At 36.6% G+C, this 27,911-nt stretch overlaps 2 protein-coding genes and 1 long non-coding RNA gene across 6 annotated transcripts in view; 1 reads left to right on the plus strand and 2 right to left on the minus strand.

Moving 5' to 3' along the window:
- Nucleotides 1-17,463, plus strand: LOC114531780. The gene is made up of 3 exons (XR_003687885.1): nt 1-86; nt 3,744-3,825; nt 16,890-17,463. It is a non-coding gene; the product is annotated as an uncharacterized LOC114531780 (long non-coding RNA).
- Nucleotides 1,384-5,914, minus strand: LOC114531777 (neuropeptide FF receptor 2-like). The gene is made up of 3 exons (XM_028553399.1): nt 5,160-5,914; nt 3,441-5,073; nt 1,384-2,203 (listed from the first exon to the last, which is right to left on the minus strand). The coding sequence occupies exons 2-3, from the start codon at nt 4,465-4,467 to the stop codon at nt 2,166-2,168; spliced, it is 1,065 nt and encodes a 354-aa protein (XP_028409200.1). The 5' UTR covers nt 4,468-5,073; nt 5,160-5,914; the 3' UTR covers nt 1,384-2,165.
- The window catches only part of LOC114531776 (neuropeptide FF receptor 2-like), a 23,710-nt gene continuing 4,185 nt past the window's right edge, over nt 8,387-27,911 (minus strand). The window contains exons 2-6 of one of the 4 annotated variants that reach the window (XM_028553398.1): nt 26,084-26,140; nt 17,301-17,326; nt 10,839-11,544; nt 9,124-10,694; nt 8,387-8,552 (exon numbers count right to left, since the gene is read on the minus strand). In XM_028553398.1, coding sequence (XP_028409199.1) covers nt 8,470-8,552; nt 9,124-10,138 — 1,098 coding nt within the window. In that variant the 5' untranslated portion in view covers nt 10,139-10,694; nt 10,839-11,544; nt 17,301-17,326; nt 26,084-26,140 and the 3' untranslated portion in view covers nt 8,387-8,469. Of the gene's footprint in view, nt 8,553-9,123; nt 11,545-14,555; nt 14,988-16,466; nt 16,484-17,300; nt 17,327-26,083; nt 26,141-27,911 lie in introns of those variants that run through there. The other 3 variants (XM_028553396.1, XM_028553397.1, XM_028553395.1) reach the window with 3 other exon arrangements.

Here is a 27,911-nt window from a genome sequence, read left to right on the forward strand (position 1 = left end):
CCTAATTTGTCAATTTTTGTCATAAATGAACAATGAGTAATGAACTTCATTTTATGATTCCGTCAATTGAATCTCGACGAAATATGGTAAGTATTAACCTAATTGTATTATACTCACACTATTGACCTTTAGTTGTTTGTTTTATTATGTTTTTATGCTGAATAAGTTGCACGATCAATTACAAGAAAGCTTTATATATAACTCTATAAACACATCGATAAATCTGTAGAAATATTTTTTGATAGACTGACTATATAGATGGGGTTGTGCAGAAAATATTTGCGACGCATTTCTGAATTTAGTGAGGGCTTGTCATATATATTGAGAAATGGCAAATGTTTTGCAACCTTGTGAACTGCAATTGTTCATTAAGGCTGTCAAGTACCTTACCACCAGGTGATGATGCTACCTGTAGCAACCCTTCACTGTCTGACCTTTCTAGAGATATGAAACAGCCCCTTGACCCACCCATCAAGGCATCATCACATAGATTTCTCTTCCTACTGCTCCAATTCAGGCTTCCCTATCAACCTCTAGTTTTGATTTTAGAATGTTTTTCCATTGTGATAAATACAATCAATGCATATATGTATACTCTATAACCACTAGGCACCTGTAAACTGCATGCCCCATTGATTAAACATAAATGTTTTATGTGTAAACGAACAGTTATTTACATCCGTTTCACAGTAGTTGTAGTTGTAGTTAAGGTGAATTCAGTTGATTGTCACTTCCTAAACCTGGCCATGAGCACTTTCATGTGGTAGTGTAATTTAATTAGTGTAATTTGCCTCAACTGCAAAATATGTGAAATTCTTTTGCTGTTCTCAGATGCCAAATACAAACTTAAGTATATTGTGAAAGGAGGAAAGGAACATATTATGCATTGCAGTGACTGTTGCCCTAAAATGTAACATCACTGTTCATATATAGAATCCAGTTTGACAATCTTCTTTCCAAACTGGAAAATTTTGTTAATCCTATTACATTTCCGATATCTTTTAAACATGACTGATATATCCGGTGTCACATGGCCTACAATCAGCAGCTTTGTTCCAAGGGCTTTGCAGTTTGAAATATGCATTGCATTCAACAATTATTAAAGAGATCTGTGGCTAAGAGTGTGCGGGGCAGCGTGGTATGGTTCAACCTCTCAAGGCACACCAAGACACCCACTCTGTTCAGATGATTGGTTAAAAAGCTAAAAGCTTAAATGTTCACATACATATATAGCACAAAGTTATGAAAACCCAAAAAGAAATTTATAAAGATTGCTTGCAAAATAAATGTGAAACATATAGCCGGTGCAAAGTTGCAAATTTTGTATGAACTAGTATTATATTATCCATATTATCATATGGCATTGCCAATACATGTGTTGATTAGGACCGCATATGGTATAAATTGACCCGAGGTCACAAACTAGCTGCAGTAATAAGCTGTTGTGTAATCTGGATTTAAAAAGTAAGCAGTCAATTGCGCTCGGAAGTCTCAATCAGATTTCTATTAAATGTGATCAGATAAACAAGGAAATATCCGTTTTTCATTTAATTCTGATAATTCCTTTTTTAAGGGGGTAAGCTTGTTTATGTTCTTACTCTATCAACCATATAGTTGCCATAGCGACATCAACAAAAGATTAATTTAAGTGTCAATACAAATGAGACATATTAGTTCTGTTAGGAGCCTGTGGGGACGTTGGGACAGGGGGGGTCAGGGGCAGCTGCCCCTCTTGTTTTTAAGTTTTATGAGCCGGGGCAAGGGGGCAATGATGCCTTTTCATTTTAAGGGATTTCATTCTATATCTTAAGTGTGCACGTGAGGGTGCAACAAACGAGCTTCAAGTATAGAATAATCGTCTTGTGAAAATCTCGCTGATACCAAAATTATCTTGGAAAGAACACGATGAAACGAAGTTCAACAATAGTTTTAACAAACACCTCTAGTTTGCCCTTTCACGAAAATCTGTCACTTTAGCCCTCGTATCGCTCAACGTCCCTGGGGGTCTGAGGGTTCTGAGATATACAATAATGGGCAATGACTCTCCCAAAACATTTTTAAATTTACATCATACATATTATGCAGAAGAAACCGCATTCTTTTAGTGTCCTATCATCACTGACCAATCGGCAGTCTATCTTTGTTGTAACCAAGTGTCCAGAATATTATTCCGGTGTGATGACTGATGTTAAAAAACCTGTCCCTGGAAAAAAAAGTTACATAGGCATATTAAAAACTATTCCTTCAACAGGCCTAAATTATGGGGCCTTTCGTACTCCAACTTGTTCTCATTTGGGTCTTCTTTCATACATCTCATCAAACATTCTTTCTCATTGTAATAAACTCTGCTCTTCCGGGGCGTTCTCTTTTCTATTATATTTTGCCTTATCCCTAATTACCCCTATTTACGCTCATAAGCTCACCTCTCCAATACTTCCCTTCCCTAATTTTTTCCTAAATGTCCCGTGTATCTCTAATAGGACTCCTTTTTTAATAAGCCTCTCTAAGGAATAAAGGATACTAAATGGTTTTCCGTGCAGGATAGCGTGATACTGCACTTGGGATATTGCTCAACTGTTTCAAAATAACTACAATGAAACAACGGTCAAATTCAGTATTTGGGTTTTTTTTTCGACTTAGTGCTTTGTGCCTGAGCATTTGCGACTAACTTTTCAACATCATCTTCTGTGGTTGGAGCAGACTTCTTCATGTTTTAACTTGCCTATTGTTTACAACTTCACGTTTAAAATTGTCCGACATTTTAAAAATCCCTCGCAAAGTGGCATTGTAAACTTTCCGTGCGGGATTGTCTTATCCTGCATGCCTAGTAACCAATCAAATTGCGTGTTTCATTGTAGTTATTATATTATCTCTCTTCCCAAAAATATGAAAAATTTCTCTGCATGGCAACCGCCTCTTACAAAAACAAGTTCCTTGACAGCCAGACACGCATGAAAGAATCCTATAATAACTCTTGTGTGAGATTTACCGAATTAATAAGCTCATCCTCCTAAATAGCTCGTTTTTGTAGATCAGTTCAGTTCTCTTCAACTAGAAACTCTGATAATAGCCTGCCAGTGGTGGATCCACAAGAGGGGTGCAGGGGGGTGCAAAATTTGGTTAAGTGTTCGACTTTAGTATCTAAACTGTTGCATTATATGGTATTTCATGAAAAGTGTAGACATCTGTGAGATTGAAAATTGGTATGAATGATTGTAGCACTTTTATGAGGTCAAATTTCTCTTAAGATTGCCGTCAGAATGCTGCAAAAAGCATTTCACCAGGTCCTGGCCCTAAATGGATCGCACCTTATAAGCACTTGACTAGAGGTTTGCATCTTTGGTATGCATTGTCAAGTCAACCTGGTGCACCTTCCCCCTAAAATTCAGGGATGGAACCACCACTGAATCATACCATCCCTCCCACACTCACTCACTCACCTTGTCTTGACGATCTAGAGACTCGGAGTTTTTTCTTGAACCCTGCGAAACGTCGCAAAAATGACGCGTAACCGTTCCTAAAGTTCATATCCACCGCTCCGTAGATAATCGGATTTAGACACGAGTTAAGCCACTGAAAAAAGTACGAATACTTCACCAAAATATCGATGTAAGGATACGTGCCGCCAGAACCATAGTCTATCCAAATAAACAATACTTTCTCGGGAAGATAACACAGCGCGAAGCTTGCAACGACAATAACGAGAACTCTAACAGTCTTTTTTGTAATGTCTTTTTCATTAGGTCCGAAGCACTGAGCCTCTGAGGTTTTCAGTTCATACACAATTTTCAAATACGCTGACAAGATAACCACTAATGGCAGCAGGTAGGAAAAGATGAATAGAAACATTGTATACGCTTGCCGCTGTTCCTCGTTTGCCCACTGCTCAGCGCAGGGATATTTTTCCTGGATACGAGTCTTCGATATTTTCCCGCGCAACTGGTATACCACTAACTCAGGCGAAGCAGCCGCGAAACTAAGAATCCATACAAGGCCTAAGATCAAAAGAAGTTTGTTTCGTGTTAACCGTGGTTTGAATGGGTAGCACATAGACCAATATCGTTCGCATGTGAGCACCAAAAGGGTGAGAATCGATGCACATAAGCTTGCTACGAGTAGCGTGGGTATTAACTTGCAGAGGAAAGCTGAGAATGGCCAATCGCCGCTTTCGTTATATACAACGGTGAATGGGATGACAAAAAGCGCGACACTGAGATCTGCAATAGCGAGATTTAACAGGTAGTAGCCATAATAGTAAGTTTCGATACTGCGGAGTTTTCTTTTTTTTATAATGACCATGATCACTGACATATTACCAAGTACTGTTAGCACAAAGACGACAGCGTAAAGAGTAAGACGAATCACCATGGAAATATGAGGTTCTGCTGCCAGCCCTTCGCGGGTGTTATTCGTTGGTTGCAAAGTGTTTCGTATTTGTTGGCCCGACGGTGCTTCGAGTAACTGCATTTTCCGCTCAATTATCTGTTTCTAAACGTGTCAAATTGAACGCTTCCAGCTTCCACTTTACGATAATACCATTAGTTTATATAAACAGAGACGTCTCACTTGCTTGAAATTCAAAGATCGCGTGAAAATCACGTACTTCGAGACGAAACTTCAGTCAATACAGTTCAGCTGTATTTAAGAAGTCCGGCGTAATCTTGCAACACCGATATCTTCGTGTGAACTACGTGCCTGGTTGCGTCTCTCCTTGCTAAACCTTGCTCAATGGCGGTTCTTTCATGAAATGATTTCACTCTAATCTCCCGGCTATTTTCGATTTGTTTCATTCAAACTTTCAAGTACATTGAAAACCTTCCCTTTAGTTATTTACAGCTCGACGTTGCTAGGCTCTCAAACAAGTGAAATTACCCACATCATGCGTACAATATGGTATGGCCCGCCAGATGTTCTTATCTTATATTCTGATAATTCCACGGATAATTCAGATCGGTTTACGTATTTATCTTAATTCTCTGTATCGTCAGACGTCATTCCTTTTATTTTTGAATCATCATGAAGTAGCTTCGACAGTTTTTAAACAGATCGACTTCCGGTTCACGACATATTCCCCTGCAAAAGAGATACTGCTAATAGAAATTTTGCATAACTGCAACAGATGGTCCAGAATTCTAGATCTGACTTACTGTTTCACTTACCAAGGGCAAACTCTTATTCCACTTTCTCTGACGAAGGTTCTTTTAGGTTCAAAAGTCGAAACTTCTCCTAAATATACTTTGGACGATCTTTATTTTGGCGTCTGTTGACAAATGATTTCAGCCTTGATGTTCCGCGTTTCCTCTTTGCTCTCGTGTTCCAAACAATGGAATATTTGTCGATGACCGAGAAACAGGGCGGGGGGGTGTTCTTATTTCATCTCATGAAATGATTCGCTAAGCCTTACCAATTTATTTGTGCTTTAGCCAATTAAATTCCTATTTTGCGTGACATCTAGATTATGCCCCTATTTGTTAATGAATGCTTCTGCGGAAGGAAACTAATAAAATGTTAAATGAGTACTTATCCTCAAGCGTGACATCACCTTCTATTGTGCGTACTGCGCACGCAACTTTAATCCAAGTTCACACAGGTGTCAAGAATCGTCACGAATGACATTTTCGTGTGAAATAAACCACTGTCTTCAACGTTTTCACCACCTCAAATTGCTAAATTGGTTAAGTTAATAGATTCCAACCGTCAGACTGCATTTTTTCCAAGAGAAATCTGTAATCAGTATTGTTAGGTTAGTGTTATCGTTGTGGTTACTGTATTGCAATGACATTCTTAATAATCCATAAATCCTGTATGGGTATTATAATATTTAGCTGCCATTCTTGTACCAATGCCATATAAAGTCTGTTTGCTCAGACGAAGCCGCAAATGACAAGCGTATGTTTAATCATAATCATTAGCATAAATGTTAAGGATAATGTTGAGAGAATTAGCATATGATAAGGCCAATGCTGATGGTAAAAAAAGGTCTTACTCCCCTTGAATGGCACGATTAGGATTAGATTTATGGAAGTCAGCTTATTCCCGTACCTGGTCTTTGTGTTCACCGCTCTCGCTTTGTGAAGGAGGCCCACTGAAGAGGGTGGGAAGGGAGGGGAGGGAGGGTGAGTGTCCCGTGTTTGGAATTCATATTAAAGCATTGATAGAAATTTTGCCATACAGATCAAGATTGTTCATATCAATCCATACCACCCACACGTAAAAGGCTTATAAAGTAACGTTTCTTTTGCAAGAATTATTACGTAGGGATACAGGAATGTCTCGTGAATAGAGATAAGAAATTAAACAATTTGTTCAAATGGAGATGACGGCACTGTGTAAAAGTGTGATATCTCAGTATTATCATGATTCTCCTGGCTTTGGTGAATTAGGTTTAAATTGCATTTATTTCGACAATCGATACAAAATGCGCAGACGGCATCAATGCATGTCTTATTACTCTAAAATGCAAAAAATGCAATATTTTCACCAAATTGTGGCAACGCTACTTAGTGAAAAAGCTAGAGAGATGAGAGTTAACATAAAGGTTAAAGATGAGATAAAAGTTTTTATTTCAAAAGACTGAGAGAAATGGTTGAATTCTGATCGATGACCATCCAGAATAATACAGCAGATTGAGCATTTTACGGAGTTATAGGACAATATATGTTACTTATGGTTAAAATATTTTCTCACATAAAAAAGACCAGTCTACTATTTGTTGATGAGCACAAATTGTCGATGTCCTCCGTCCACTTTCCCGTGAAACGCTACGTCAATCACTTAACCTTTTCACCCAAGCAATTAGTTTGTGGTAAAGAACGGCCTGGCAACTGGGAGCGAAAGGACGAGCACGATCTTAGTGAATCCAAGCTGGAACATGTTGTAATAACAACGATAAACTTCTGGGGGCAGTTGTATTAAAGACTGGTTAACTTTTAACTGTAGTTAAGGACAGAATTGGCCGATCAGAGTCGTGTATTTCTGAGTTTAACTAGGGTTTAACTATGAAAAAATTTAGTTAAGGAGTTTCACATAATTGGCCCCAGAACTTGTCGGTGTTAACTGCAAACTTGTTGGAATAGAGCCAAGAAGTGGATAATATGAATTGGATAGATATCATATACTCCTTCGGGTTCCATAGGAATGTTTTGAAATAATTAAATTGATAACAATCACTAGGTTATGACGTCAACTATTTTAGACTAATGGCCGAGCATCCTCTTATTCAAAGAGGACGGAATCAAAAGACTTTTTGGAATCGATGAGAAGAAGTCGAAATATTTTTATATTAGTAACTTATCAATAGGGCACAAGCATGAACACAATGATTATCAACTCGTGACCTCAAGAGATTGTAAATGGATTATGGGCATGGCATAAAGTACGTTGGGATCCAAAACCTATGGATAGAGCAGACCTTCAAATAGGATTCCAGTCTGAAAAAGAGGAAGACCTCAAGACCAAGAGGTTGTCAGAGACGGTTGCATAGCTGGGGCCGGTTGTATTTAGCTTAAACGGTGGATAAGTCAAAATTAAATAACACTCTTACATCTCTCTTGAATGAGTCAACTTGAATATTATGCATTGAATATGTAGTTGCAATCTTGTAATCAGTGCCTTTGTATTGATGTTAAAAACATTTAGTTTGCTTGTTGAGTAAAACGATAGACTGGCTTTCTATTTTGAACTTAACCACCGTTTAAGCTAAACGGGCTTGATACAACCGGCCCCTGATGTATAGTAATTCATTTTACGTTGAGATATGTTTTGAATTTGCAACCAAAATCTTTAACACGATATTTTCAAGAACAGCGAAATTTAAAATCGCGAACCAACAAAATTTTCCTTAGTACAAAAATTTGTTAAGAGACGTTTTTCACAAACTAAGCCACCCTCTCAACTCCAAATTCTAATTGCATGTCAAAATGATATTGTTGAGTAGAAACGTTAAAAGTGTAAATGGATAAGATTATTTCTTTAGTGAGAGGGATCACGAGAGTTGATAAACCTCTTCCACTATTCTATTACTCTAAACAATGTTGTAAAGACAATGTTGTTGAGTTTGTTGAATCGTCTGTTACTGACAGAAAGAAGATTTTGAAGTGTTTGAATTCGCTCAATTTATCTCACTGAGATATCATTCTAATCTAAATATCTCGTGATCAAAATAAAGTTCACCTGGTTTATTCAAATGAAGAGATGAGCAGTTTATGTTGCACGCACATTCTCCGTCGTGGTAACAAAATCAAACTGGGGCTCATTTTTTCCCACCCAGAGCATGCATTTGTATTTGCAAAATGTTAAACCCCCCCCCCCTTCGTTTCATCAATCATAAACACCAACACTCAAATACTTCTGACAGATAGTGCAGGCATATTTCGACATATTTTCGATATTTTATTCTATAGTGTTGTATATATTTACATTATAGCAGTTAATATTTAGCTTAAACTGATCTGATAATTATGGTTGCGCCTATACTTTGCTAACGTGGCCGTTTTGGACCAAATGTTCTGACACGTGATCAGGTGAGATATCTGATGTTAAATCACCGAGCCCTAAAAGAAAAAACAATCATTGTTTTACTTTACATCCTCCCGACGCTCCTTTGCAGCCTCCTTCCAAAAATCCCTCCTTTCAATAGTGTGGTAAATGTCTTTCTCACTAAGTATCTCCAGTAAGCCTTCACGTTATATTTGCCTGAAACGCCAATGATCCCTGATAGGGCCCATCTCTCTAATTAACACCCCCTCTCTCTAATACGCGTGCTTGTCATATATGCCCTAATTCTTATTCCTTCTCTAATTTCTCTAATAACCTTATCCTCTCTCTAATAAGCCGTTATTAATGTCATATATATGCCCTAATCCACATTTCTGCTTTATCTGATGGGGTTCATCTCTCGAATTTTCTCTTATTCATCTTTCTAAATATCCTGTCATATCGTCATTAATCCTCATTCCTCCTCTCACAATAGGACCCATGTCTCCATGATCCCTCCTCCCCCTCTGAAAGAGTTTCCTGTCCCTTTCTGAAAGGCTTCATGCGCATGTTTCTATTTACTCACTGATGTTTACTTTCTATATCAATGTTCACATACATTCGTGAAATAATAACTCCTACACTCACCTAGACGTGATGACTTTGCCACACTGAGTCTTCTCTTAAAGTCAGCTCCGTACGTTTTAAACCCCGCACAATGACGCAACAATGACGCGTAAAAGTTCCTAAAGTTTATATCCACCGCTCCGTAGATGATCGGATTTAGACACGAGTTAAGCCACTGAAAAAAGTACGAATACTTCAACAGAATATCGATATAAGGATACTTTCCGCCAGAACCATAGTCTATCCAAATAAACAATACTTTCTCGGGAAGGTAGCAGAGGGCGAAGCTTGCTACGACGATTATCAGTACTTTAACTGTCTTCTTTATATGGTCTTTGTCATTTGGTCCGAAGCACTGAGTTCTTGAAGCTTGTAGTTCGTACACAATTCTCAAATACGCTGTCAATATGATAACTAATGGCAGCAAGTAGGAAAAGATGAATAAGAACATTGTGTACGCTTGTCGCTGTTCGTCATTTGCCCACTGCTCAGCGCAGGGATATTTCTCCTGAATTTGAGTTCCTGAGACTTTTTCTCGTAACTGGTATACGACTAACTCGGGCGAAGCAGCCGCGAAACTAAGAATCCACACAAGTCCTAGGATTATGAAAAGTTTGTTTCGTGTTAACCGTGGTTTGAATGGATAACATATCGACCAATATCGTTCGCATGTGAGCACCAAAAGGGTTAGAATCGATGCACATAAGCTTGCTACGAGTAGCGTGGGTATTAACTTGCAGAGGAAAGCTGAGAATGGCCAATCACCGCTTTCGTTATATACAACGGTGAATGGGATGACTAACAGCGCCACGCTGAGATCTGCAATCGCGAGATTCAGAAGGTAGTAGCCATAATAGTAAGTTTCGATACTGCGGAGTTTTCTGTTTTTTATAATGACCATGATCACCATTATGTTACCAAGTACTGTTAGCACGAAGACGACAGCGTAAAGTGTAAGACGAATCACCATGGAAATATGAGGTTCTGGGACAAGTCCTTTGCCTGTTTCATTCGTAGCCTGTGATGTGTTAGACATTGTTGACGTAGTTCGGATTTTTTTTCTCAAATGATTTAATTTCTCAAATGATTTAAATGATGAAACTCTTTAATTGTGAATTTGAGTTTGTTGTAATTATCGCTCGCGGATATTTAACTCTTCCGAAACCTGCTGTATTAATAAAAAAATGCTTCTGGCAAATCGCCTTCAAGAATTCTTCCAAAGAACACTGCTCTCTTAAGATTCTTTTCCCTCCTAAAGACTTTATACTTCCTCGAATCACAGAAGTTCCAACGCTAGGTTTCTATTTTAATGTCTATATTGTCTGGACTAATGTCTGGCGTGTTTATTGACCTAACTCACTTTGCATATCGCGTCTAAATGACAGTATGACAAATTAGCTGTGCAAACCACCCAATTGTTTCACGTGTCCCTGTTACTGACTCCTATTTCAAACGATAATTTTCCCCGAATCCCCTTGTGTTGTCTTGGAAATATTAGATATGTGTCCGCGTATTAGTCTTAGCCGAGTATTCTTGTTGAAGCACAACCTGTCAAATGACTTGCTTTTCTTATGACTTCTCCTAATATCCACCTGCAACGAATTTGATCTGTTTAATTCTTGCAAATTTGTGTCGAACGTGTGGGTGTATATTAGTTTAGGTTGTTCGAAGCGTGCATTCGAAGTGAATTCGCGAGGGCAGTTAATTAGATGTCCAAATTATCGTCTTTGTTATACCTGCTTTCGCGATAATTTTCAATTGAAGACTAAATTTGCTTTCCTGCTTCAATGAGTATAAGCCAATTTCTATGTCTATTGTTACGAGATATCTTCACAGCTTTTTACTACCGCGGAGAGAGTTCTCTTCTCGCTGTGTTAATTTTGCCTCCCTCGAGGTTTATCTCTGAGTATGTGTTTGATCTTATGATCCAAATCAAGTCAACGATTCTGTTAAATACGAACGCTTCCCTCGAGTCTTACGAGTACCGTCGAAATTACAGACTTGTATCTTGCGTTCTCCACAATCTTCAAAAGATTCATGAAACTATTCTTATCAAACTACAAAACAGCATTTAACGTCACGACTCTTTACTACAGTCACTCACGTATAAATTACGTGAGCATTGCAAATATCTTTCCAAAGCCCGCCGAAGGTAGCTATCAATGCGATAAACTTCAGTCCTGAACTCGCTCTTCCAGTTTTATATTCGCTTGTATAGTATCCTCTCCTTTGCTTTGTTTATGGACCACTTCTCATTCAAATGACTAATGCAGCGTTGGATGGACTCGGGCGGATATATAATGGCAATAGAACTCCAGAAACCTTTATCTCTTAATTTTGATAACCTAAAAGTTTATATTACGACGTAAACTTAACGACCTTTCCTTGTATGGCGACACCAGACTTCAAAAACCTTTCAAAATTACATTCACTGCGCGAGTCCTATAAAAGAATAAGGGAAACATTCAGTGGATAATGTGCTTTGTTTTCCTCACCACGGTGGACCTTATAAAATAAACGCAATGTTATCTTACATCTGTCAAAGTAAATTGCGATGAATCAATTAAGTGGCCGATTTTTAAACGTGTAGCTCAGTACTATACTCTAGTTTGTAGCTAAAAGGAATATATATATGTTACAAAATATATATATGTTACAAAATATTACAAAACAAATCTTGGTTTACAATTTTATAGAATATTTGTTGTTAAATCATACCTATTGGCGAACACAAAATGTTGATGTGTCCGCGAACCAATTTCTATTGAATTGCGAACTACTTAAAAGGATGAAACATGCACTAGGCACAATTCATTGCATGTGGTATATGCCTTTCTTCTGGCTCATGGTCAGCCTGTGGTTTCTGTTGTTTTATCTGATGAATTATTTTGTAATAAATCAACAAGTTTATGACCGCCAGTCATTAAGTATAAATAATATGTTTAAGTGAGATAACAAATTATGGTCAAGGCGGTGCCTCTCTAATGAAAATGATTTGTGAATGAAAAGATTTGTTTCGGATTATTAATAAGAAAAATGCTCTCGACACATGGATTTCACATGAGTACATTTGTTAATCGTCTCCTTCTAGTGGATACAGTGTTTTCGTGTTAAACTTTTAAGCAGTTGTATATATATGGCAAATTAACCACACATTTCATTATATCGATAATTTTAGCTTTCGTTGTGCTCTTGAAAACACACAAGGGTTATAATTTGAATACAAATTTTAATTGAACATGTTTACAAATGTTGCCTTGTGTTTGCATGGTAGCGTGCGTGCAAACCTTTTTAGTTCATGTGGATTTTAATTTGAAACTTTGTTATGTTTCACACTTTATATATGAAAACATTTACTGACATAACTACATGATATAGTGAATAATATCTCAATAAATTATTTACTTTTTCAACGTTGGCAATATGCGTACCAATTTAATGTATACTCAAATGAAATTAATTCATGTGAACTTTCATGCCGTATATATATATAATATAAACGTTAAGTCTCGTTCACACGATTCAACTTTGTCGGATCCAATTCACTTCTGATGGACGTTTTATAGTCTGTTGACTTGCAAAGTATGTGGGCTGTTGACTTGCTTAAATCAACTTAAACCAACGCAGTACTGCTGTTTGAATAACTGACTTTATTGCATACGTCAGAAGTGAATTGGATCCAACAAAATTGGATGTGAACCTTTAGGGTATATACTGCGGTATAGAGAAGACCGCAAGGTTTGTTCGCGCGATCCTATTTTGTTGGATCCAATTCACTTCTGACGGATGCTTTATCGTCTGTTGACTTGCGATGTTTATGAGCAGCGAATCAATCAACTTAAACCATGCAGAACTGCTTTATCGATAACTGACTACATTCCATAGGCATATAGAAGTCAGAAGTGATCCGACAATCGTGTGAACTGAACTTCATAAAAGATTCAAAATTCTCGCCCCATGCACTGTTCGGCTTATTACTGTTCGGCAATTTAATCAATTTTTCCTAGTTTATTTGCGGTCAGAATTCTTATCTTCATACTTCATAGATCATCTAAAATGATTTAATATCCTAAAGCCACCGCGTTTCAGAAGAGAGCATTTTTACGTTTTTAAATATGACCTATTTGCAGTTAAAACAAAGCTGAACAACGCGATTTACCGTCGCGTAAAAAATCAATGCAACTCATATATAAGCCTTGTATAATACGCCGACATCCAGCTGACTGAATTGTCCGAAAAATGTCGTGAAAAATTATGTGAGTTGTGGGGTAGATGCATGGAAGCAATCGGAGATGATTATATATACAGACAAAAAAAGCCGATCAACTTGGGGGCGAACATGCACCAGGGGGATGTCGCGGGGTGTGGGTGCATGTCACCGGTCCCACACCAGCATTTTCAAGCAAAGGTCGATCCCACGGGTCGCTCCTATATTCCATGCCACGTTGTATACTATATTCAAATATGGTCGGGATTCTAAGGCATAGATATATTTTTAATCCCGTTATAAATTTTGTCGATCAATTTTTTGTTTGTACAACAGGAGCAGAGGTAAAAAGACCCTGGGTACGAGGTTGTTTGTACAATTGTTTGCTTCGAAGGCAAATATTCAGGCCAACCCCTCTCCAGATATTCTTTGCATGTGTTGAACTTATATAGTGAGGTACAACAATTGTCTAATTCATGCATGTTTATATTATTTGTAATGTATGGAACTGTAGCTACTTATAGATTATTTGCAAATATACTATAGAAATTCTTTATACTGATTATAGTGCATTACACTTTATACAGATTATATTACAGATTATCCTTAGTAGTACAAATTATACTAAAATACTGATTTTAGTGCATCTAGATCTAGTAATAACTAGGACATAACATCTGTGTAGGTAGTCTAACTGCGAAAATAGACTTGTTTAGATTGTTCAAAGGTATTTACATCTGACATTCGCCAATAGGCTGATCTAATATACATGTACCGTGTCTCTCATGAGCTCATCTACAGATGACAAGCAGTATCGTTTGCTTTTTGGCAATAAAACATAACTATTCGGTGAAAATATATTACATTAATTCCTAAACTCGCTATTTTTGTTTCCAAGCTATAAACTGCTTTGTGTGCTCTGAAGTTAATTCTGAACTGAACTAACTACGCGTCTTTAAAAATATCAATGAGCCAAAATAAACAAGCTCTTAGCTATAAACTGGTGTCCCATCCATGCAACATAATAAGTTAGTATAATGAATGTTTATATATTTCTATACTGACAAAATATGCGATAAAGCTCTTTATTCAGTTTCCCCATAAAAATTAAATTCAAGGTTTATCAATTTTTCTGAATTCTATACTGCATGGCTATCAATGGTATCGTGTAACTAAGAATAACATATTCTTTTACAATCCTTAAGAATCGTGTCTTTTGTTGAATTCCGCCTACAATACGACTCACCCTGAGCCCCGCTGTTTCAAACCTTAAATCCAATTTTCTGACCCTGAGACATCCAGAAGTTTAAACAAATCCCCATGTTGCATGAATAAACTAAATAAACCTCCTTCGCAGCACTACATCAATTGAAGTATAACTTTCAACTCTCGCGATTCAGTGCTTGGCTCAGGTCACGGGATAAGAGGGACTTGGAAAACACAGACTCGACTGTAACCTTTGTTCCTAGTGAGAGCAGGTGGTGATCCTGGGAACGAACTTGACAATATTGACTCAGCTCTACTAGTATTAGTCAGCCTACAACAATTAGACCACTTTTAAAGATGGATCAAATACAAAAACATGAGTTGCCACTGCATTGTCTAACACCTGAGGAGATTCACGTGTACACACTTGAGGTTTGTACATGGTCGGATCACTTTAAGGCTGCTCACGTTTAATAACGCACTGTCTCTAGATAATCTAACCATGCTCAACTGAGAGATATTTAAGATAAAGTTAGTACGCGATTGAATCACTCCACAATCAAGAACATGTTTTCCTTCTGTATATGTTATAAACATGATTTACTGATAAGTATATGAACAATTCGTATTAATCTGACAACAAAAGAAGTATGTTATTGATTGAATTTAATAATTTGTCTCACATGCAGACATAAGAGAGTTCTGAGTCCTCTCTTCGTTACAACTCAAATTGTGTATGGCGTGTTGCTCACATTCATTTCACATGCAGCCAACTTTTATGCAGTTAATTTTTTGTCGCATTTCAACAACATATAAGAGTCGCACCGTAATTAGGTGTTAAGTCATTTCACGAACGTGATTTGATTTCAATATATTTATCAGGATCGGCAGATGTCTTATTTGGCGGTTAATTCGCGGTTCTGGAAATTAGATTAGCTAACTTAACATACAGAACTATAGCTTTTTTAGAAGAAAGCTTTTGCCAAAATCATCATATAGAGTATAGACCTTCGACAGTTGCATCACTTGTTACTGAGTTGTGTAGCGGTGAGCATCGTTTCTAAGCTGACTATAGCTCTTGAATTTATGAAGATATACAAAATATTCAATATTCTGGGCCAAATGAGATTCTTTAAGTAAAAAAAGCAGGAGTTGCCGGTTGCAATAAATAATGGAATTGTGATCAGAATTATAGTTCTGTGTGGCTTAATAAAGATGCGCTTTGAAGAAGCCTGAAAAACTAGCTAAGAATTTGCATTTCTGACATAAGAAGCGAGCTAGGGAGTAGGGGCCTGATTGGGGCATGTAATTGAGAATGTGTGACTTGTATTTCATTCCACACTGCTGGAAAACGATTTCAATAAATAGTGAAATTGTGTTCAGAATTATAGTTCTGTGTATAGCTTAATAAAGATGCGCTTTGAAAAAGCCTGAAAAACTAGCTAAAAATTTGCATTTCTGGCATAAGAAGAGAGCTAGGGCCTGATTGGGGCATTTGAGAATGTGTGACTTGTATTTCATTCCACACTGCTGGAAAACGATTGCCATGCACCAAAGTATTTCGTTGCGAAGTTCAAAAATCAATTTACAAAAACGTTCATAAACTCAATATTAGACTATACTTCGGTTTTTGTAGCCATTTATTTATTGAAACTCTAAAGTTCAGAGACCACGCATAGTCTATAATAACGATGTTTAGGATAATGTAGGGAATAAGAGGCTAACTTGGACTATATCAAATGCATGAACAAAGTATAATGCGATACATAGATCACTGTATCACTGTTTTTAATGTACATTTAACCATACGATGTACTATTTTATAAAACGGCGGGGTATTTCCCAGTGCGCGGACGTGAAAATTCCATGAGGATTCTCCCTAAAACTTCACTAAACATTACTGAGGTTGCAATAATATATACATCATGTTGTAATAGATGCAGATACTTACAACTATCAGAGAACAGCGAACAAAGTCAGCGTGAGTTGTCTCTTGCACGAAATCCAACCTTTAACTGCATTAACTTCGCATAAACGTGTAGCGATATACTTAATATGCGAGTGTAAAGTTGCTAATTATCCAGATGGCGAAGTATTTTCATTAAAGCTTGCTCCTATTGAGAAGTAGTCACAGTTGGGTATCGAATGATGTTCCTGCTAAATGCCCGAAATATGTAATGATTAATGTGAATTGTAGATTCACACTGTAACATAATACATGCTACTATTCCTGGCAACATGCAATTCACAAAAAAAATTATTCCCAGATAAAGATAGGTAAAGCGATCCAGAGAGAATATTACTATTATTTATCGCATATATTTCCTTTTAATGCTCTCAAATTCGCTATAAACCTTCTTTTTTCTATTTATAGTGTATATCTCAGAAGCGCGAAAAGCTCACAATGAGCTCACGAAAAGCTCACAAAAGCTCACACTGCCTCGTTTGTGCCCAGCCTGGTAATTCAAGTCTAAACCTCAAACTATAAGCCTGCAAAGGATGATGGAACAACTCTTATTCGCTTAGCGCCTTCATAGCAAGTAACCCGGTCTCTTGTGGGTCATTCTACGAACCTAAACGTGCTATAAACAATATCCCTTTAGCTGTCGAGGTTTTAGGGGAAAAAACTATTTTTTGTTACCTAAAGCCAATCCTATTTTGTCGTTTATCGTTAGTATAATTAATTTCTTAAACAAACGTGACCTCCCATTGATAGAAATTGCGAAACATGGCCGTTCAATGTAGTTCAAACAGCGAAGATTCTTAGTTACATTGCAGCTGTTACCTGTTTTAAGACCCCACAAATAGGTTCTGTAAAAAATGAAAAAATCAGCCATTGAATGCCAAGTTCATTGGCTAGAATGTTACGCTTTCAGTGGATTCAGATATAACAATTCCTATACGCGCTGAAACCGACGCGTTATTTCTCTGAACGCACAAAATGCAAATCAGTCTGCTCTCTCTATATATATATATCAAAGAATTATGCTGCGATTTTATGTGCGATTTTCTTCTTTTGATAGATTTAAATAAGTGAAACAGTTACTGATGTTCAAATAAGAGCTCTTATACATATAGCATTCGTAACTAATTACTCGTTCGCATCTATCAAAAGAAGAAAATCACACATACAAATGTGACACTTTGAATTTCATTCTGAACAAAATTGAATGAAGATTGTGGCGTACGCCCTCTTTTGCATTCTTCAATTGAATGACAATTGCATGATAATTATCGTGTAGTCTAAATAGGCCTTCAAGGAACTCTTCCTCTGCAAAATAATGGTGTGATCTTCCTTTAAATTCTAACGTGCTACGAATTTTGCTGGTTGTTACAAGCGAGTACATAAAGCATACAAGCAAGACTCCGATTTCCTTTGCAATTAACTATCGCTGCCTTAGAGGAAAAATGGCCAATCGGCAAATGCCGTAAGTCTATCAGATTAACCAATCACAAGTGCATTAGGTCAGGGAAGAGTCCTGCTATTAGTAGAAGAAAAGCCAAATCTGAACCTCGCTGGAGTCGCAAAGTTGACGAGCGTGGAAGGACGTATATCTCATGCAAGACTTTCCGGGAAACTCATAAGACGGAAAATTCACGAGACGGAAAACTCATATAAGACGGAAAACTCATAAGACGGAAAATTCATGAGACGGAAAACTCATGCATATAAGACGGAAAACTCATAAAAGACGGAAAACTCATAAGACGAAAAACTCATATAAGACGGAAAACTCATAAAAGACGGAAAACTCATAAAAGACGGAAAACTTCGATAAGACGGGAAACTTGTCTGACGTGAATCCTGTCACAGACAGGTTTCTCGTCCGAATTGTTTAAGTTGGACGGAAATTCCGTCTGGACGAGAAACTCGTCTTAAATTCGCATTTAAACAGATAAATCAGACGATTTTCTGTCTCAACACAGCCAAGGACGGAACAAGAAGAAATAAAATGATTATCGTCATATGTTACGAGAACTTTTTTAGCATTACCCCACCCATAATAGCTATATATACGTATAAATTTATCCGTTTATCAACTTTCCCGCGTCTAAGATGAGTTTCCCGTCTCTAATATGAATTCACGATGCAGCTATTGTATCCACCTGATTCACATAGGTTAAAAGTTGTATTGCAATGGGGTGTGTATTTCAATACCTCCTACACAATGCACAAGTTACAAAAACAATTGATCTTTGCCAAGGCTAAAAGTGTTGACTAAGTAAGGGTATGGGAACGATATATTTTTAATTTCACTTAGTCGGCTCTATTGTTATCAATCGTGAAAGAATTAAAATGCATTAAACGTGATGATTTATAAGAACGATGATAACAGGTAAAATTTATTTTTCCGCACCACAAAAAATGTGTTCGTATCGCGCACTGCCACTGACCGACGGGAATAATGAATCAATTATTGATGGTATACGATACTAATTGATAAACTATTTCACATGCATCAATGATATCTATATATACATGGTATAGTTAGTTATTTGTTTGGTATAATATATGTTTGAAGATATATGGTTATGCATGCATTGAGGGTTTCAGAAAATGTCAGAAAATCCTAAAACTTTCTCCTTCTATGAATATAGCCAAAGTTCCTCTGGGTTTTCCCTAGCGAAAATTCACTCACGAACTGACACACCATGCACGCAGTACTCGGCAATTTTGACAGCTATACATTATTTGTATACACACAGACATTTTACTGAGACTGGGGATATATAAACGGCATTTAGTATTAGCATCAGTTTTTGAAATGCACATGGACTCCAACTAACACTCGCCGTGTTATATAGATGAATTTGGCGTTTAAAAGAGCATCAAATTATATTTATAATGTAGTAATTTCCGACGCAACAAGGTATATACTAATATACAGCCTCTCATGCAGACTCTGTGTAAGTGTAAAAATATTTATCAATAAACACAGATTGTTATCCAAATAAATATTTGTTCATAAGATAAACTTCAGTTACCATCACTCACTTCTACTCAACAACATTTATGATTAATGCATTAGAACTCCTGCATGCGCTGCCTCTCTCCCCCTCTCTCTCTGTGACAAGGCAAATATACAAGGATGCTGCATGGAACTGATATAATTATAATCGTGCAACAATATCAATTGTGATTGAGTCTATTCAGATAAAACTTTGAATATACTAACGTGTCCCTAATTACCTTTGAAAATTCTAAGTCATTACAGCTAGTACCTACGATTTGAACATCATGCTGATTGAATTTATTGATGCTCTTTGTAGGACGTAGTTGAATCAATTTACTATAGTGAGGTTACAAAGAGGGGTATCGTTAATAATATATTTTCATGGAAATCAACACGATATTAGTTATTTGGTAGAAATAAGTACGTCATAATTACTCAGTAATAACTGAAAATTTATATATTCTTGTTAGCCAATTCATGCTATAGTAACTGTTTTGTGGTATTTTATAAGCTGTCATAATTTTGAGTGCGAACTGAAACTAAGCCGTTTAATTGGACGGTCGTGATGTAGATGTATCAGCTATGTAGCAGGTAGCTATAAGAAAGGCAGTAATATATAATCGCTGTTTTCCTTGAGTATTTTTCATTCGTGCGAGTGTGTACTAAATTATTCATAAGTATTTGGTCTGATTATATATACATGGTTTTGAGAAACAGTATTTTGGTTGAAGAATTTTGCGAAATGCGAGTGCGAAACTAAGCAGTTTAATTGGATGTCGTGATGTGGATATATCATGCATGTAGGTGCTATAAGAAAGCTAGGCAGTAATATAATCGCTGTTTTTCTTGAGTATTTTTCATTCGTGCAAGTAGTGCATGTGTGGCTAAATTATTCACAAAAATCAAGTAATTTGGTCTGATTATATACATGGATTTTCAGAAACAGTATTTTGGTTGTGTGGGATTAATATTCAAGTATTGGCTTTCACGTTATAAATAGCACTTTCATCCATAAACAATTCGAGTACAACAGATGCAGAACTGAAAAATTAATATATACAATTGGGTTTCTCATTCTATCCTCTATATAGATAACTAAAGAGTCATGCATGTACAAATATTGGACTATAAACTTAAAATTACGTTCATTTGAACAAATTTTCCCGTTTGCATTCCTTACAGTTATACGCACGTATACGCGCGCCATTTAAATAAAGCCTTTATTATTAAAGGGGTTTTTAATCTGTCAGTGCATGTCAATGCAAAGAATTTGGATTAGTTAGGATTATACAAAGACTGCATGGAGAATTTATTTCAAGATTATTTATTCAAAACTTCAAGGATTATAACTTATGTTTATGAGATTGAGATTTGATTTATTAGCTACATGAAATCTTCAAAATTGATTCACTGCATTTAAGAATTTCTGAAGAAAGTTCAAAGGAAATGTGAAAAAACACAATTTTTGTAGTTCCTCGCAGCATATATTAAATTCTTTAGGTAAGCCTTGGGGTATTTTTGAAGAACTATAGTTCGTTTTTGTGACGTATAAAACACCCAGCTCCTGCTGTGAAATTGACTGTCTGAAATATGCCATCGACAAGTGATACTGCATGCCCCATCATTTATGGTCAAACTACTTATTTTAATTTTACTATCGCGACACCATTATCATTGATTTCACTTGTTCCCTCGTTTGCAGCTCTCTAACAGTGTGTGCTGTTCTCTCTCAAAAGATTCCTAAAATATTTAACGTTGTACCAAACATGTTTTGAGGTATATAAATAATGCTGATCATCATTTTACTTGAGTTTTTGTTGTTGACATATAGACTTATAGCGGTTTATAATTATCGGCGTCAGGCTGCTGTGTGATCGGCCGTAGTAAAATCATTGATAGCTATATATACAGGTTGAAAATTATGATCTTAATTTTTAAAATTTGGCGCATGCATAAAAAAATAATTAACATATACATCTGAGTTATACTCAACAAACCTTTATGTAAAGTTCTCTTTATAATATAGACTGTCTCAAGCCCATATTCCTTCAGCTGATACCATTTTCTGTTTCATCATCACCCCTGTTCATTTTATACTATCTCCCGAGATAATAATCACATGTCTTACTTATATATCTATACCTTCATGCAAAACAGCCTACGTAAACACTTATATATTACTTAAAGCAATACTTTAGTGCATGCTACGTAAGAAATCATCTTTATATATGGGAGGACGCCTCATTATACTCTCTTCATTAACTTCGTTATATTGACTGGATCGCAGTTCTGGAGGGTGGAGACCGGAAACTAAGACTACGCCACCTCATGCACACTAAGCGGAATTTTTCGATCGAACGAAATTTTTTCCTTTATTTTCTTTTCAATTGTGAGAATTCGACCGTAGCGGTTGCCTTCACCGTTCGCAATTGAAAAGAAAATCGAGCGAAAAAATTCGTTCGGTCGAAAAATTCCGCCCAGTGGAAAACCGCCCTTAGCCTTATCCTTCCCAAGCTTTATCGTCGAATACATCGATGTATAAATATATTCAATTTTATAGAAGAGCAATCCATTTGCAACTTCATATTCAGTCGTTATAAACAAGATATGTAAGCTCTTTAGATAAATTTGATCATAACTGCACGCTAAAGAACGTCGAGAACTTTTTTGAAAATATGTTACCTTTTGAAATAATGAAATTTGGCTATGATTGCTGGAAACAGCGGCCTAAATTACGGCCCCATATTATATACATGCTCGTGTATATTTTGTTATGTCAGTTTACCAACTTATACCCACTGCATGGATCGAACAGTATATATGCTTAGATAATAGAATAGTTCATTTTGGGGATTTTTCTGTGAACTTCAGGGTGTTCAGTTGGCAGGCTTTTTTTTTTGGATTACCGCAGGCTTTGAGTGGGATTTTGCGCGCAGCAAAGGAGTCACCATGATATAGGAATTTGGCAGGTAGTTGAAGTAGTTGCGTTTTAAGCTCTTTTTTGACCTCGGTTGGCGTATACTGAATTTTTTTAGAGAATGCCTTTATTCTGTCGGTGTCATGGTATAGACATGCATGCGATCTTAATTGGCATATACTATCACTAGTTATACTAGACTACTATTATGGTTTGAGTGGTAGTGTATAGTCCACAAGGAAGAATGCCTGAACCTTTTCTTTTCGGGGCTGGTTGAAGAACTAGCTATATATTTTGTCTCGATGAAGCCGCAAGTTACAAAACACTTAAAACTGACCTCTGTATATATACATTTCGTACGAGTTTCTCTGTTCAAAACTTTTGTCGTCTATCTATATATAAACTCGTAACACTATGCTATATAAACATGCATATAAGAATCCTAGACATTTCTAGACCAAATATACGTCAACGAATACTATTTGACGACTATTGGATTTACAAGAATTTTCAGTTTATACTTCGTGACCAAAATCGGCTTATTTATACCACGCAAAGCCTCTTTTACGTCTGATAGTCCGTATATGACTGACTGACGGCGTCGGATTCCAATTCATAGTCCGCATTTTACTCCATCTTGGTTAACTGAATATAATTATACATTGCCTTTTATGCGTGCAACCTTTAATCTTCCCGGTTAATTTTCGCATTTTCTTGTATATTAATTGTGGCGATTGTTTTGACTGCATTGGCGTGCGTTTATTTAAATCTTACAATAATCATTTGCCACTATGTTGATTGAATGTTGTGTTTCTGGCTATAGGTTTCATCTAGAATACCTTATGGAGGTTTTCATGCTATTCATGATGCTTAGAATTCCATAATTATTTTCAGGGAGATTTTTCTTTGTATAAAACCAGGTTCGCCGCGCACATTCTAAGAGCCTGAGGTGCATGGTAGCTATATATGTCCATGCAGGAAGTGGGTGGTGTATGTACGTACGTGCTGGAAAAACTTACAAAGACTGACCGTGTAGACTAAAGACTCTTTTCCACTCATCGCAAAATCAACTCGCAAGCTCGCTGCGAGTGTTTGCATCTAATTAAATAAACTGTCAAGCCTCTCAAGCATTGTAATTGGACAAAATTACTCGCAACGGGCCGTTAACGGGCTTGCGAGTTAGTTTTTGCGATGAGTGAGTGAGTGAGTTAGAGGCTTAAGCTAAGTTAGCTAACTTAGCTTACTCCATTGAAGCAATGCGGAAAGACTGAAACGGAAAGGCTCTTCCTGTTTGCAATGGCACTCTGTGTGTCGAGTTTGTTTGCTATGTCTGTTAAAGGACTCGCTAAAATCTACAAGTAAAATATTTTTTTAAGTGCGCCGCCCCTGAATGCCTGAATCAACGCCGCAATCGAAGTTCTGAAGAGCGCCGCGCTCAAACAGTAAATACGTTAATGAATAATTTTTTAAGACAAGAGCGCGGCTTAGCTATAAACATCTTCAATTATCTCTTTAATAATAAATTTGCTTCATGAAACAAGTTCTACTTCGGGTTGTCTGAATAAGGAAAAGCATAAGTTAATTGCTCTATATAATAGCCGCTGATTATATTGTAGCTATATGAGTCTGTATACCTGATCCATACCTAGCGGAGTGTCTTATATTGCTACCATATACTACCACAAAATAAGTGTACAGGTTTTATGCATAAAAGATGTCATGACAGAACCCATTTAAGGACATACATGGATAACCTCTTGACATTATACTATATATATTGAACCAACAGCTAAACGAATAACTGCAGGTGCACTTTTTGAGGAGGCTAGTTTTCATATATCGTAATTTATCGGCGATACATAAAATGCTTTGTCTATCCGAAAAAATTATCTACTCTATTAATCATGCACCGACAATCGATCGTATTTCTAAAACATCTATAATGAGTTACCATATATGAAAACCATGCAGGCTTAGGATAAAATCATATGATGTTACTACGCGTTCTATAGTCCGGCACTTTTGACTATTATTGTCGGCTACTATATTATAGTACAATATAGGAGTTCACAATCGAGAACACTGATGGAGTTATCCAGTATAAACAGAACTTTATCTTTCTATTGAGAAAAAATACGCACACGTACATATGGGTTATATATGCGTGTTTTGATATATAGGCTTTCCTGGGCTGGCAAAACTAGGTCTAGGGTTATAGGCTGGGCCGGTTTAGGCCAGAAACGCCATGCAGTGTTGTAAACTCGACTCAAGACTTTAGTTTAAAATAAGACTTTAGTTTAAAATAAGCAAAATTGCCTTTGGTGTGCTATATTATAGCGCGGACGTAATGAAGAAGTGAGTGACAAACGCTGGCCTTGCCATAAACACCTCTAACGATTCTTTTAATTTGCTCCACAGTATGTCTCGCTGCGATACTATATAATAGATTATATATATAATATACTATTATTTAATAGATTATATATGTCGAAATAGATCTCCCTTAATTTTAAGCATGCAAGCCTTCGTCAAAGAACTTGTGTAACATACTGGCATATATATATATATATATATATATATATATATAATTATATATATATATATATATATATATATATATATATATATATATAGCTCAACTGCATGATCTATAATATTGCATGCATGACCATGATTCATGTTTACCGTAGAACGACTTATATAGTTTTAAATCACATCTTTCTATACATTATGTACGACCGCATTTTATGATAAACTGACACTTTTTAAAAACGTGCACATGCAATTACGCATGGTGTACAATGTAATACTGGCAAAAACGACTGCACTACATGAGAGTGCCTTCAGCACTGGGTTACCCTAACTCATCATAATTTATGAACCCAATTATTGCAAACCATATATGCCATGCAGTATATTGGCCTCTTCAAAACATCAGATATTTTTACTGGTATTGAAAAATATTCCTGCGTTTTTCAGCGCGGTGATGTATTCATGTGTGCATTGTGTATATGCATGCATATGTTGTGCTTGAGGAATATTGATATAAACAGGTTATAATTAATGTGGTGATAATCACGACATGACATCTAATTACAACCAAATTGAAATTTAGATTCTCAATTAATATTTTGAAATAACGATATCTACATCAGCTCTGTGGCTGCTCATACTGTAGTAGAGATGGCCGCTAAATATAGTGTACAAATAATAGACTGATGTGAGAGAAACCTCTTGTATGTAAAACCAACATTTGAGCTTTGAAACAAGATACAAGTTTACGGTGGTATTTCGACTAAAATTCAAGGTCATTGCCAGACCTTTCTGGTTTGGCCACGGAGATTTGACACAGCAAGGCGGAAAATTATAGTTTCTTTGCCGCCAAAACTCGCATGAACTTTCTACTGTTAATACTTTTAAGGTGATAGATAGCATATATATGTTTCAAGAATTATATTAGAAAGGAAGCGAATTAGTTTTAGAAACGAATTTTTGCGATTCTTTTAAATCCTGATGGTTGGCCGTCCACATAATGGAGGTAAAAATTGATATCAGTAAAACATTATTTCGGGCTGCCCGTTGGCTGGGAGCGGCCGGCGTATACTACTTCTGGCAATGCATTTTTGTCGCAGTTATTAAATACTGTCATGAAAAGTCGTAGTATTGTATATGACGCTATAATTTAAGTTCACATACCCTAGCTTACGTCCTTTATTTGTAGTCTTTCATGCCGTTACCAATTTTCTGATTTTACTATAAAAATAGAATAAGAAACACCGCCACATTACATTTTTTCAATACTTTTTTCAGTGTTCATTGTAAAAAATATTCGATAGAACAATGGACCTTTTCAGCTTGTATTTCAAATTAACCCATTTCAAATCACATGGTCTGAAATTGTTATGTGCTATTGGCTATTCCATGGTCGCAACATCTGAAGTGGGTTAATTTGCATGCAAGCTTAAATGGTCTATATATCGATCTAAACTTATGAGTTATGTTTGAAAAACCAGTCTCTGTTGATAGATACATGCATAAGTTAAGTGGTATGTTTTCTTGGCAGGAATACATCTACAATAGATAGCTACTATTATTTCTTTATGTGAATCATTATGAGTTCTGTTATTGAATATGCAGGTCGGTATTATATAGTTATCCTTTTATTTTCATTCCATCGTCTGATACTCTTCCTCCACATGCAGGTTTGTGAAGAATATCCTATATTTATTGCGATGAAATCCGGGCGTTATCAATCCAGCTTTACCATCGCTTAACTATGTATAATGGAACGTATATGTATTTGTTCAAAACGACAAATACGACATATTCTTACTCCAAATATTACTGTTAAATACACATAGTTTGCACTTTGCAGAGCTTGAATAAAGAAGTGGTTTAGGTATTTCGTGCTATCAATTCCGTTATCTGTATAGTATTAGTTGTAAATCATCCCCATTTTCTTTGTGCCATTACTTAATCTTTGAATCGAACTTATCGCCAAATCAAAAAAGTTCGTGCACCTGTTTTTTTGCATGGGACAGATGAGTGGATACGCGCGGATAACCAGATGTTACTGTTTAATGCCCAACTATTCATATACTGCATCGGTGAAAACAATTTACCGGTCATATATACATGAATTATGACTTTGTCTCCAAATCTAACATAGTCATCTTTTATTATCATTTCGCTATCTGTTTTTGTATGTTTTTTTCATCTCACGACAAAATCTTCCCCCTGCCTCACCTGCTCAGCAAGGTGCATTTCTGTGGGTTTGCGAGATTTTAATCACAGATATGGCAGATTGCTTCAAAATGATCAGGGTGGCCTTCTAGTATATTCTTCTGTCGAACGCAACCTTAAATTAAGCATCACGGAATCTCGCAAGCTACTGAAGATGCAACCTCGTACCCAGGGTCTTTACTCGTGGGGTGAAGAATGCAGAGGTCGAAGAAAAACCGGTTTATGTAGTCGAATAATATAGTCCTGTGTTGTTGAGTTCACTGTGTTGTTTTCACGAAAAATAGGCTTGTATATCGCAGGCTCATGTTTCCTAATAAGGCTAGAGCGTGGGTTAGGGGTCATACATCACAAAGAAGCCATGCATGTATAACGTTGACTGGGATACGAAAATCCTTACGACTGGTGAACAGATAGACTTATAGGTTTAGTGAGCATGCAATTCTATAGACAAGTCGTTCAAACGCCAATCATTCAAGCTGTATGATCGACCGTTTCGAAGCTTTAGACTAAAAAAATCTAAATCTAATAATAAAATCTAGGTAATCTGTCTGTACTGAAGTACAACAGGATCGATCAGGCTGTTTTCACAGTGTAAAAAAAAGCGCCCTTTATCATCGTAATTTTTCCAGAGAACTCTACACGGGACTCATGTACGTCTGCATCAAGTGTGAGGTTATCGTTTAGTGTTGTTATAATTCGTTAATATTCAGTAAAAAAAGTTTGCGTCCTATGTAAATCTAGTAACACGCAGTAGTGATGGTAAAAAATGTGTTTTTTTAGA

This window comes from Dendronephthya gigantea, unplaced genomic scaffold (assembly GCF_004324835.1).
Source record: "Dendronephthya gigantea isolate DGI-Jeju-01 unplaced genomic scaffold, DenGig_1.0 000074F, whole genome shotgun sequence".
NCBI lineage: Eukaryota > Metazoa > Cnidaria > Anthozoa > Malacalcyonacea > Nephtheidae > Dendronephthya > Dendronephthya gigantea.

What these genes read in the sequence shown, in the direction of transcription:
- LOC114531777 (XM_028553399.1), bottom strand. Translation starts at nt 4,467, where the DNA reads ATGCAGTTACTCGAAGCACCGTCGGGCCAACAAATACGAAACACTTTG. An exon ending in CTCTAGATCGTCAAGACAAG is followed by an intron (nt 2,204 to 3,440) that starts GTGAGTGAGTGA and finishes TTTTTTTTCCAG; the next exon opens with GGACAGGTTTTTTAACATCA.